The sequence below is a fragment of the Pelophylax lessonae genome, assembly GCF_965119305.1.
Source record: "Pelophylax lessonae genome assembly, chromosome: 13".
NCBI lineage: Eukaryota > Metazoa > Chordata > Amphibia > Anura > Ranidae > Pelophylax > Pelophylax lessonae.
Genome location: NC_138780.1, coordinates 105,286,020 through 105,298,995, shown reverse-complemented (window position 1 = coordinate 105,298,995; position 12,976 = coordinate 105,286,020). Strand labels below are relative to the sequence as shown.

Sequence of the window (12,976 nt, the reverse complement as noted above, 5' to 3'; positions counted from 1 at the left end):
CTAGCGGAGGGGCACAAAAAAGAAAATCGTTTTTGTGCCCGGAACTCCGCTTTAAGAGCTGTAATTCCTAAATGCTTCCTCTAGTTGGATGCACATACCCTCAAATTAAATCTGGGAGTGCGCACTTTCAACTCATATCCATATATAACTATAGCTTAAATATGTTTTGGTAAATACCTGAAAAAAACTAAAGTTGTACCTGTGTCCAAATATATATGGACCAAACTGTATCCAATAATTTAGCAGAAGCCAGTGTAATGTATAGTTTTATTTTCCTGGCCCTGAGTAAGCATGGAAAACACTGATTGATTTCTGACCCTGTGTAAGCATGGAAAACACAGATTTATGGCTGCTGAAGCTTAAGGGATGTTTCAGAACACCAAAGGTCTGCATGCCAGGGATATATGGAATTGGGGGGAAAATGGCTTTGCTTTCTCTTAGATGAAAACAGTACTCATAGGAGATCACATGCAGATTTTTGTTTTGTATAAGAGCTAATTTCTAAGATATATGAAGCTCTGTTATTGGATTTTTTTAAATTTGTTTCCAAGCTATACAACTTTGAAGTATTCTTACCATGACAACCATATCCACTGTTAAGAAAATATCATACAATACTCAGTAGGTTGCAGACCACAGGTCTGCCTTATCTGTGTACTCTTAGTGCAGAACTTTGGGGAATCAGCATAAAATGTCATATTAACATTAGTTGTTGTATTTGTTTTTTGACACTTACACTAGTCAACCGGATACTCCACACCGAATGAAAGTTTTCCCTTGCATATGGGTAACTTAGTTTGCCCACTGGTAAACATAAACTTCACTCAGCTATAAAAGGAATTTAACATTTTGTTTCTTCTAGAGGGGTAAAACAAAGAATACTTACTTTATTACTTACTTAGGCCTAAAATGTGGGTAGCCCCTAAATATCATCATGTACAATTCAAGAACAGTGGTGACTGCTGGTCCTGCATTGTACATGATGATGTCACACAACCAGAGAAGTGGCGGCGCACCTTTGTTGGACTGGTTGTCCATACCAGAACTGGTGGGGAGGAAGCCTGTGGAATATAGGAATAAGGTAATTAATTATCTCTATGACATGCCCCATACACTAAATTAGAAATGGCTGGGGTGGGGGTTTGGTTACAGATGCACCTACGTTTTTTTTTTTTTTTTGCTGACTAGAAATTAGAATTCACCATTTAAAACAGAATTTCACTTCTTTCTCATTACCCCCCCCAATGCACACACACTTGCACACGATCCTCCTGTAATATTTATGTCACTTTTTTTTGGTGGGGGGGGGGGGGGGGGGAACCTGTCTAGGTGATCGTAGGAGTTCGCCCCTCACCCCCCTATCACTGCCTGCAATCACTTCGGACACGTCACAGGTCCCAGGAGGCAGCAAGTCCGTTCACGAAACACAGTTCGACTCGTATAAACCTCTTCTTTTTTTTTTTTAAAGTAAAAAAAAAAAAAAAAAAAATGAGACTTTAGAATTACTTTAAATGTTACTGCAGTTACGAGTGGCCTGTGGAAGAACAAATACATTGTTTCTTAGGTTATTATTCTTCAATTGCGATTTGCGAGGCCGACGGCCGCAATTGCCGCCGGGCACCCGCAATCGCTACATAACCCCCACAGTAAGAAATACGCCCCTAGGTACACATTTAACCCCTTGATCACCCACAGTGTTAACCCTTTCCCTGTCAGTGTCATTATTACAGTAACAGTGCATATTTCTAGCACTGATTACTGTAGTAATGTCAACTCGTACCCCCAAAAGTGTCAAAAATGTCAGTTAGGTGTCCAATCTGTCCGCCGCAATGTCGCAGTCCCGCAAAAAAAAAAACACTTTCTAATTTGAGTGTCTCCACAATGGAAGCACATGGCTGCTAATGGATGGATGGGAGACAGGTGGGAGGGATCATCCATCCATTAGCAGCCATGTGCTTCCATTGTGGAGACACTCAAATTCGAAAGTGTTAGGACTGCAGGTAACACAGGGTGCCGTGTAGTGGCCCTGCAGCTTACACATGCGTTTGCAAATGCGTGTCAACTAAAACCCTGTTCTTTATATCGAGGCAGGTCTACTTGGTTGGTAAGCAATATAATAAGTCGCGCTAAGTGAAGAAAAACAAATAAATGTCCAACTATTAAATGTCCCAAATTGAAAGTAGATTGTGACTAATAGTGTTTGAGAATCTTGAACAGCCTCCAAAGATCCCATAGGAATTGTGCTTACCGGAACAGCAATTTTAAATTGCAAGATTCATATGATGAGGTAAGTTCACATACCAAGGTAATCCAATGGAGTTCTTGCGCCGGATACTCAATGTAGATGTTCGTATATCACATAGAGGAAAGAAAACATTCCATAGCGTGATACCGTACAAAAATTTGTCAAATTAATCAAAGTGTATTCAGCCACATGTAGTGTGAATATCCTTCACCAATTGTGCAACCGCTTACCAAAGGATAAGCATAATATGTGCGTTGATCCCAGTGATAAAGGAAGAAAAGACCGCCACCAGACGTAGAGCCTCTTACCAGATAAATCAGCAAAACGTATATTCTATCCAAAAATAGAGAGGTGAAACCACCACCAAACGTAAGGCCTCTTACCAGATTGAAATGGAAAGTCAGCAGAATATTAGGTCCACATGCACCAGATATCAGCAAGCCACCCAAGGATGTTTAAAGCCTCTTACCAGACCACAAAGAATATTGCACGATATAGACACTTGATGTAATCCCCCAGCGTGTGGACAGGTATTCTCAAGGACCCAATGGCATCAAGGCAAACCATAGATATGTTGCGCAATGTGAACACTCGATGTGCACAGGTCGCCTCAAGGACCCACTAGTGCCGAAGGCTGAGCCGCTGTAGTTCTCACGGTATATCGGCAGACCAGCCTTCTACTTTAAGGCTTCACATAAGTTGTGGCAATTCTTGATTTTGCAGTAACTCCAGAATTCATGTAGGAGGGTCCTAGGTCAAATGTCATCTCTTGATCCGGTTTGAAGTTTAATTTTGTTCTTCACACCTCTTCACACACAAAATTAAACTTCAAACCGGATCAAGAGATGACATTTGACCTAGGACCCTCCTACATGAATTCTGGAGTTACTGCAAAATCAAGAATTGCCACAACTTATGTGAAGCCTTAAAGTAGAAGGCTGGTCTGCCGATATACCGTGAGAACTACAGCGGCTCAGCCTTCGGCACTAGTGGGTCCTTGAGGCCACCTGTGCACATCGAGTGTTCACATCGCGCAACATATCTATGGTTTGCCTTGATGCCATTGGGTCCTTGAGAATACCTGTCCACACGCTGGGGGATTACATCAAGTGTCTATATCGTGCAATATTCTTTGTGGTCTGGTAAGAGGCTTTAAACGTCCTTGTGTGGCTTGCTGATATCTGGTGCATGTGGACCTAATATTCTGCTGACTTTCCATTTCAATCTGGTAAGAGGCCTTACGTTTGGTGGTGGTTTCACCTCTCTATTTTTGGATAGAATATACGTTTTGCTAATTTATCTGGTAAGAGGCTCTACGTCTGGTGGCGGTCTTTTCTTGCTTTATCACTGGGATCAACACACATATTATGCTTGTCCTTTGGTAAGCGGTTGCACAATTGGTGAAGGATATTCACAATATATGTGGCTGAATACACTTTGATTATTTGACAAATTTTTGTACGGTATCACGCTATGGAATGTTTTCTTTCCTCTATGTGATATACGAACATCTACATTGAGTATCCGGCGCAAGAACTCCATTGGATTACCTTGGCATGTGAACTTACCTCATCATATGAATCTTGCAATTTAAAATTGCCGTTACGGTAAGCACAATTCCTATGGGATCTTTGGAGGCTGTTCAAGATTCTCAAACACTATTAGTCACAATCTACGTTCAATTTGGGACATTTAATAGTTGGACATTTATTTGTTTTTCTTCACTTAGCGCGACTTATTATATTGCATATTTTTAGGGGTGTGGTCACACTTGAAGTCGCAGCTCACTACTTTTTGTCACCTTTAGCGCGGTTATAACCTTGTTTTCTACTTGGTTGGTGGCAGACTGGGGGGTGAGTACATCAGACTGGGGGCTGGCTGGCTTCCATGCACCTCTTTTAATCCTTTTCAACTTTTTTTTTAAATAACAAACATGCCTATACTTACCTGCTCTATGCAGTGTTTTTTCACAGAGCAGCCCTGATCCTCTTCTACTGGGATCCCCCTACCGGCAACCTGAGGGCCCTCCTCTTCATCAGGTGCCCCCACGGAAAGCCGGTAGAGCAGCGAGACACTATAATTTTAGCACATTTTATCTTCCCTCTTTCATACAGCACCCTAAATTGGTTCTTATCAGTACATAGAACCTGACCATATAAAATATCCTTTTTCTACTGTCCTTGATATATACAGACTGTGTAGATATTTTTTTTTTAGCTTTGAACCATAGTTTCTTACTACATACTGCCTACAATAATAGCATTTGAATTTGCAGAGCCAATATTGTACAAAAAAACTATACTTGAGAGGTGCTTTAAAACCTCTTCTACAGGCTTTTTATCTTCCATATCTACTGATATTTGTCTTGATTTTCACCGCCACCACAGGACATCCCCAAGTCTATAAAATTGAATCCCTAATACTTAATATATGCTGACTGTATGCAAATATCAGAGGAATAATATTGTAACAGTGAAGAATAACATAATAGCACTAATTTCTTGGTCTAGGACAAAACAACTGCTCTGATAAAACCGTTATTTTGCCATTTATGTTGAACTTTATTGTATATCTGTGGATTTCTCTGTGCATTGGGGACCAACAATGCAGTTTCAGAGCCTTAATGCTTAGAAAATGGCTCACACTGTACTGGAAACACGGGCAAAAGAGCGTTCTCCATCTGCAGAGGGAACTGAAGGATTATGTTTTGTCAGGAGACAATGCTCCACAACCTCAATGAATCCTCTCTATGTAACTTCCACACTGCCAGGGAACCAGGAGAGACTTGCTGTGTAATGATAATCTCCTTAGAATGAGAATTTTTTTTTGTTGTGCTTTATTAATTCAGGGCCTGATGGGGATATTAGCAGCTCTTGAAATTAGAAAGGCCGGGAGCATTGCAATTTGCTGAATCCCAAAATGTTTCAAATGAGCAGATAAACAGCAGCAATAATTGGCCTTTATTAAATCAAGGAGTCGTTCATTACAAGTATCCCAGCTGTACCAGAGAGCGGGGCAAGGAGGGGGAGCTGAGCCTGTGCACCGTAAGAGAAATTCTTGTGTGAACCAGAACCTCATTTCAAGGGGCCTATTCAGTGAATTCTTCACCTTTATTTATGCACTTTATCTCTGTTTCCCCGTGAAAGTTTTCTCCAATTTATACAAATTTAAATTGCAAAGTCTAAGTAGAAAAAGAAAGTGAAAAACTGGGAAAGAACAATGAAATTGAAAAACAACCACCTTAAAAATCCCCCCAAAAAAACAACCTATAAAACCATACTGGTCATATAATGTAGGAAGGAACAAAAGACTCAATAGCGCAAATAGAGAGGGATGGAGTTCCAGGGGAAACCTATTAAGTCTCTATAGGATGTGAGAAAAAGTCCAAACGTAGAGGCACCACTTGTTTACTGGCTGCAGCTCTTCCAGCAGAGTATTGGATTGTCTTTGTGCACTAAAAGAAACATAAAATCCAAAGGCGCTACCATCTAAGTGTATAAATTTATTAAAAGCAATTATAAAAAAAAGAGGGTTTAAAATGCACTCACAAATAACAGGCATATCACCAGTCCTTAATCGCTGGTGAAGCTCGATGAGGAGGGGGCCAGGAGGCTGACAGAGTAGTGCCCTATATACAAACCCGATTCCAAAAAAGTTGGGACACTGTACAAATTGTGAATAAAAACAGAATGCAATAATGTGGAAGTTTCACATTTCAATATTTTATTCAGAATACAACATAGATGACATATCAAATGTTTAAACTGAGAAAATGTATAATTTAAGGGAAAAATAAGTTGATTTTAAATTTTATGGCATCAACACATCTCAAAAAAGTTGGGACAAGGCCATGATTACCACTGTGTGGCATCCACTCTTCTTTTTGTAACAGTCTGCAAACATCTGGGGACTGAGGAGACAAGTTGTTCATGTTTAGGAATAGGAATGTTGTCCCATTCTTGTTTAATACAGGCTTATAGTTGCTCAACTGTCTTAGGTCTTCTATGTCGCATCTTCCTCTTTATGATGCGCCAAATGTTTTCTATGGGGTGAAAGGTCTGGACTGCAGGCTGGCCATTTCAGTACCCAGATCCTTCTTCTACGCAGCCATGATGTTGTAATTGATGCAGTATGTGGTCTGGCATTGTCATGTTGGAAAATGCAAGGTCTTCCCTGAAAGAGACGACATCTGGATGGGAGCATATGTTCTAGAACTTGGATATACCTTTCAGCATTGATGGTGCCTTTCAAGATGTGTAAGCTGCCCATGCCACATGCACTCATGCAACCCCATACCATCAGAGATGCAGGCTTCTGAACTGAGCGCTGATAACAACTTGGGTTGTCCTTGTCCTCTTTAGTCCAGTTGACATGACGTTCCCGGTTTTCCAAAAAGAACTTCAAATTTTGATTCGTCTGACCACAGAACAGTTTTCCACTTTGCCACAGTCCATTTTAAATGAGCCTTGGCCCAGAAAAAACACCTGCGCTTCTGGATCATGTTTAGATATGGCTTCTTTTTTGGCCTGCAGAGTTTTAGCCGGCAACGGCGAATGGCACGGTGGATTGTGTTCACCGACAATGTTTTCTGGAAGTATTCCTGAGCCCATGTTGTGATTTCCATTACAGTAGCATTCCTGTATGTGATGCAGTGCCGTCTAAGGGCCCGAAGATCACCGCCATCCAGTATGGTTTTCCGGCCTTGACCCTTAGGCACAGAGATTATTCCAGATTCTCTGAATCTTTGGGTGATATTATGCACTGTAGATGATGATAACTTCAAACTCTTTGCAATATTTTTTATGAGAAACTCCTTACTGATATTGCTCCACTTTTTTTCACGACCGCATTGGGGGAATTGGTGATCCTCTGCCCATCTTGACTTCTGAGAGACACTGCCACTCTGAGAGGCTGTTTTTATACCCAATCATGTTGCCAATTGACTAATAAGTTAAAAATTGGTCCTCCAGCTGTTCTTCATATGTACATTTAACTTTTCCGGCCTCTTATTGCTACCTGTCCCAACTTTTTTGGAACGTGTAGCTCTCATGAAATCCGAAATGAGCCAATATTTGGAATGACATTTCAAAATGTCTCACTTTCAACATTTGATATGTTATCTACATTATATTGTGAATAAAATATAAGTTTATGAGATTTGTAAATTAATCCATTCCTTTTTTACTCACAATTTGTACAGTATCCCAACTTTTTTGTAATCGGGTTTGTAGTCAAAGATTGTCAAGTAATTGACTTGTTAACCCGATAACCATGAGCAGTATATTTGGTATTAGTTCCTAACCACTTATCCTTGTAAATTCCATTAGGGAAGTGATTTAAGTGAAAAAACTGAAAGAGACACAAAAGAACATACATGTACAGTATATTACAAGCATTATTCAAAAGAATCCATAAAGAAATGCACAGAATGACACTATAAAGTTGCATTATATAAAGGGACACTTTACTTTAGCATGTGCATGTACAGGTATACCTTTGGGATTTATGTTTTTTCAAGGACTATAATTGAAAGCACTCGTTTTGTAAAACCCTTTTGTCTCTTTTGCAGATTTGCCAGTGATCCTGAAAAAGGTGTGGGGGAAGAATACACCGTGTCTTGTGCTGGTACCTGTAATAGACCTGCCCAGTTCTGAACTACTAAACATGTCTTTCTGGCTCAGTTGTTGATCCCATGGAGAGGCACATCCAAATGTGGACTAAAAAGACCAAAAAAAACATAATCTGTGCTCTTTGACCTAATCACTTTGAGTGTTATAAAGTCTTATTTTGAAGAATGAAAAGGAAAAATGAAAAAACGTTACAAAATATGTTGTCTTTAGAAGTTATAGCTTATTTGAACTTTTTTTTTTATTTATATTAAATCTGAAATATTTTCTATTAAACCACAACCAACATAAAGATTGTTTTTAATGTTAATTACTGTTCACAATGGTCCGTAGATGATGAAAGCAAGAGATGAACAAACTGGATTGGGATGTGACCTGGATAGTTTATATATGACTGCATCTAGATTGCTGTAATTGACAGAGATTTCAAACATGTCACGGCTGGTACTTACTAGTTTCAAAATTACAGACTTCAGCTTAAAGCTGATCTCCAGACAGATATAAAAGACACACATGAATTCAGCTCTGTATTTTTTAATACACACATATACTGTATGTATATATATATATATATATATATTTTTTTTTTTTTATTAAAAACAGTGTAAGTACCTGCAGAGCATAAATTGGGTAAAATCAGCAAAAGGAGCCAGTCAGTTGTACTACAACAAGATATGCAAGATACATGCTGATGGGAGGAGAACACAAAGTATTGGAGACAGGGTTGCTGTTAGAAATTTTGGGGCCCTGTACAGCCTACCTGACGGGGCCCCCTTCACCCCACCCTCGACCCACCCCTGGCCCTGCCTCAAAACAAAATGCAGGTTTGTCACCATTTACATATGTGCGGGACTAATGAGCGCATTCGCAATTGTGCATAAGCACGGGGGAACGAGGGCTTTAAGAAAGTTTTACTTTTTTTTTTTTTTTTACACTATATCTTTACATTTTTTTATTTCTTTTAATGCTATCAGAAGGGATGAACAACATCCCTTGTGATAGCATGGGCCATCACAAGTTCTCTTTATGGAGAGATCTGGGCTCTATTAGACCCCATGTCTCCTCTGGCCTCCAAAGCAACCAATCTAACCAGGATTCAGTTTGATCAGATGCTTGTTCAAGCCTGTTGTGGCTTGGTTACATGAGACAGAAACCATAAATGATAAAATTCTTATTGCTTCTGTTTTATGACGTCACACAATGGGAGGAACAACATCAGTTCCTTTCACTGTGTCCCAGGAACCGAATGCTGCTGGTCACAATCTTACCAGGCTCCCCCATTGCTTAGGAGAGGCCGGTAAAGGCATTGGCGGGAGGGACCCCCTTCTGTCATCTGTAAAAGTAATTCAGTGACTTCTTAGCTACTAGGATTACTTATACTTTGTGCAAAATTACTGGGGCTAAAAAAATGATATTGCGATCATTGCTGAGATACCACCCTTCCAATCCAGCGACGTACCTGAGCAGGAAGTGGTTAAAGGGGATTGTTTGGGGGGGGGGGGGCAGTAAAAATGCAGCTGCACTTGTTTACTGCAACCCCCCCCCCCCAAAACGCAAGTGTAAAGTAGCATCTCATTGTGTTTTATCAGCATGAAAATCACACAGTCAGCACAGTTAGCACATGCCCTGTCACAGTGTCACTTGGCTGCTGGGGATGCTGACATTGTTATAGCTGTACTGTGTTACAGTCTGTAACACTCAGTACAGCCATAAGTTAACAAAGTCAGTACTTGACAGTCAAGTGACATACCGTGACAGGGCACGTGCTGACTGTGCTGCCTGTGTGATTTTTATGCTGATGATCATGGGACACAGTGAGGACTCTATCCTTTATTCTCCACTCATTGTGTCCAATGCAGCCACATTGTCCTCCTGCTGCTCTGTCACCTGAGCCACCTGTTGCCTCACACTAGTCTGGGCACCTAAGGACAGGAGGCGGGAGCTTAGCAGAACATCATTGTATCCCTCCACCAGGGACCACAGTGGGCAGTGGCAGCCGGCTGGCTGGGACTATATGGCAGCAGATCAACACAGGACTACAGCACTATGTACACATGCACACCGAAAATGAAAAAAAAGTCTCTCTACTACACTCACCTTCTGGGCCCCTCTGTTGGCCTGATGGGGCCCAGGAAAATGTAATTCTACCCCCCAGTAAAAGTGTTTGAGAAATCCTACTTTTTTATCATGGAGAAATGAACTGTAATGCTGCCCAGGCCCCCTTGTGGAGCTAATGGGGCTGGGCCTGGTACAACAGGGCCGGTTGGACAGCCCTATCAGCGGCCCTGATTGGAGAGATCAGCTCATCAGTCTGCTGCTCCTCTTTTCAATGTTCAGTCATATGGTGGGGAGGAGAGCAGATCTGTATCAGGTCTCCTTCCCTGCCAGACAGAGCTGCGTAAATCTCAGAAAATAAATGGACAGAGTCACAAATCTATTAGCAGGTAAAACAGCTCTCCTATCTGTATTTCATGTGTTAGTTTTAGCTGTTTAGCTGCCTGGAGTTCAGCTCTGAAGAAATGTAATGTACCGCCCAATGTTGGTATCTGTATGATGGGGGTGGGGAAAAATCTTCTTACTATGATGAAAATGTTATATGATTTTTTAAAAAGTTCACTAAATAGTAGTAATTATAGCCAAATTTGATTATCCCTGATGCTAACATAGTTCTTAGGGCTGTACAGTCAGGATTTCCACGTGGAGCAACACCAAGAATCGTATGCCTAAAAAAAAAAAAAAAATAATACTAAAAAAATGAGTGACTTGTAGTAGCATCACAGGTTCTACTCCTAACTATTATCCAGGCATTTGTGTTCTGTTTATGAATGTAGGACATATTAGTTTCAGTAGATAAATTGTAGTGCCATAACACTAGCAGCAGTTCTAGAGGTTCCTGTATTTGTCTTGGAATATGGAGGACCACACACTTGTTGAAGAAAAAGTGGAATGTCAGTTGCTGTGTATGATGGATTTACCAAGTGTCAAAAAATAAATAAAAAAAGAATGGGCAGACTTTTTAGGTACCCACATAACACACATAGTAGGGCATTTAATAAAAGTTTTATTAGGATATTAAAACATTTACATTTGACGTTGCATATATCAGGCTAAACTACCATTTTGCCTCAGCATATTCATATCTACCAACTTATTAGATGCCAATACATATATTTATATCATTTTTGGTACTTTCATAATGATATCAGAGAACATGTCTCAATGGTAAAATGGAGCTCTCTATGCAGTTTTTGGATGTGAACTCTTTTTCATAAGTTCTACAGTTTAGGCTACCCCATATTAAAACATAACAGTCCTTAAATACATTACATCTCCAACTATTTTCATATTCTTCTATTATTCTATATAATATGTCCTATATATTTGGGTACATACTGTGGCAGGTAGAGCCTGTGCCACTCTTGAAAATGGCGGTCTGGGCCTGATTTTTCTGGTAAGCAAACACTGATGATGCAGGAGTGTGCGGCATTCATGTTAGAGCCAGTGTTCGAGGTGAGTGGCCCTAACCTCCCGGCGGGGTCAGTGTCTGAAGGGAGCTGTGAGCTGCACATCGCACCATACTGTCCAGGTCAGGACAAACGAAGGCCCGAGCCTGTGAGGATGTAGCAGAAGGGAACTGCAGGAGAAACAATCAAGCTGACAAAGGTACAGTGTTTTGTGCACTGCGACTGTGTGTTTGACGGTCTGGAGGAACAAGGCAGGAGGCCTGAAATGTAAAGCTGCAAGGCTAAATTCTATATTTTTTTTGTATTGATGGTGAGAACCCCTGCATGGGGAACTATTCAAATGTGAACTTTGCTTTGTTTTAAATAAATGGATTTTTGTAAAATCTTACCGTAAAATCCTTTTCTCTTAGCTCATTGACAGACGTAGTCCTCGGTGATACAGCACCTTCGGGTTATGTTGCCTCCACAGGAGTAGGACTAGACAGGAAATGAAAAATGCTCTGGCCACACCCCAGGGGCAGTCCCCGAGGGTATATCCTCTCTCTCTCCGCCACAGCAAATCAGTTATGTCACAAAAGCAGTGCTTAGAGAATTTAACCCAACCCAACTCAAAAACAGAGGGGCGGGTACTACATCTGTCAATGAGCTAAGAGAAAAGGATTTTACGGTAAGATTTTACAAAAATCCATTTTTCTCTATCGCTCATTGACAGACGTAGTCCTCGGTGATACAGCACCTTCGGGAAGTCCCAGAGCAGTATCACAAATGAGGGGTGGGAAAATGGAAATCAAATCCAAATCTAGAAGGCCCAACCAGGGCCAACTAGAAGTTTACAATGCTCATCCTTAATGATGAGACTCAACAAAAAAATTTTCAAACAGAAAAAAACCCTCGAGGTAGACCACCGGTCTCCTCAAATTGCGGCCTGCAAAACCTTGCGGCCAAATGAGGCATCCGCCGATGCCATCACATCAATTTTATAAAACTTTGTAAAGGTATGTACAGACGAACAGGTGGCCGCTTTACATACCTGGACCACTGACGCCTGATGGCGAAAGGCCCAGGAAGTACTGAGCGCTCGAGTGAAGTGCGCCCTAACAGGGAACGGAGGATTCCGACCCTTAATAGAATAAGCCTGTACCACCGTCTGACTGATCCATGTAGATATGGTCGCGGCAGACACAGGCAACCCCCTTCAAGGGCTATCCGTGATCACAAAAAGTGAGTCCGTCTTACGAAAACCACTTTAGGAAGGAAGGATGGATTCAGAAGAAGAACCACCTTATCCCTATGAACCACCAGATCTGGGGAACGACAGGATAATGCGGCCAGTTCTGACACCCTGCATACAGAAGTAATGGCCACCAAGAAGGCCACCTTCTGGGAATGTAAGCAAGGGAATCTCCCTAATATCTTCAAAGAGAAGTTTCTGAAGAACCGACCACACTAAATTAAGATACCAGGCGGTAAGGGTGCGCACACTGGCGGAGCCAGATGTCGCACCCCCTGGATGAAATTCCGCACCAAGAAATGATTAGCCAAAGGTTTCTTGAAAGAAGATTGCTAACGCCGAAAACCTGACCCTTGATCGTGCTCAAGGATAGTTTCTGCTCAACCCCTTGTTGCAGACAGACCAAAAT

General features: G+C 41.2%; 1 protein-coding gene across 1 annotated transcript in view; it reads left to right on the top strand.

Moving 5' to 3' along the window:
- Positions 1-8,042, top strand: part of DPH6 (diphthamine biosynthesis 6) — a 203,690-nt gene extending 195,648 nt beyond the window's left edge. The window contains exon 15 of the mRNA XM_082275013.1: positions 7,815-8,042. Coding sequence (XP_082131139.1) covers positions 7,815-7,933 — 119 coding nt within the window. The 3' untranslated portion in view covers positions 7,934-8,042. The remainder of the gene's footprint in view (positions 1-7,814) is intronic.
- Positions 8,043-12,976: the final 4,934 nt, after the last annotated feature.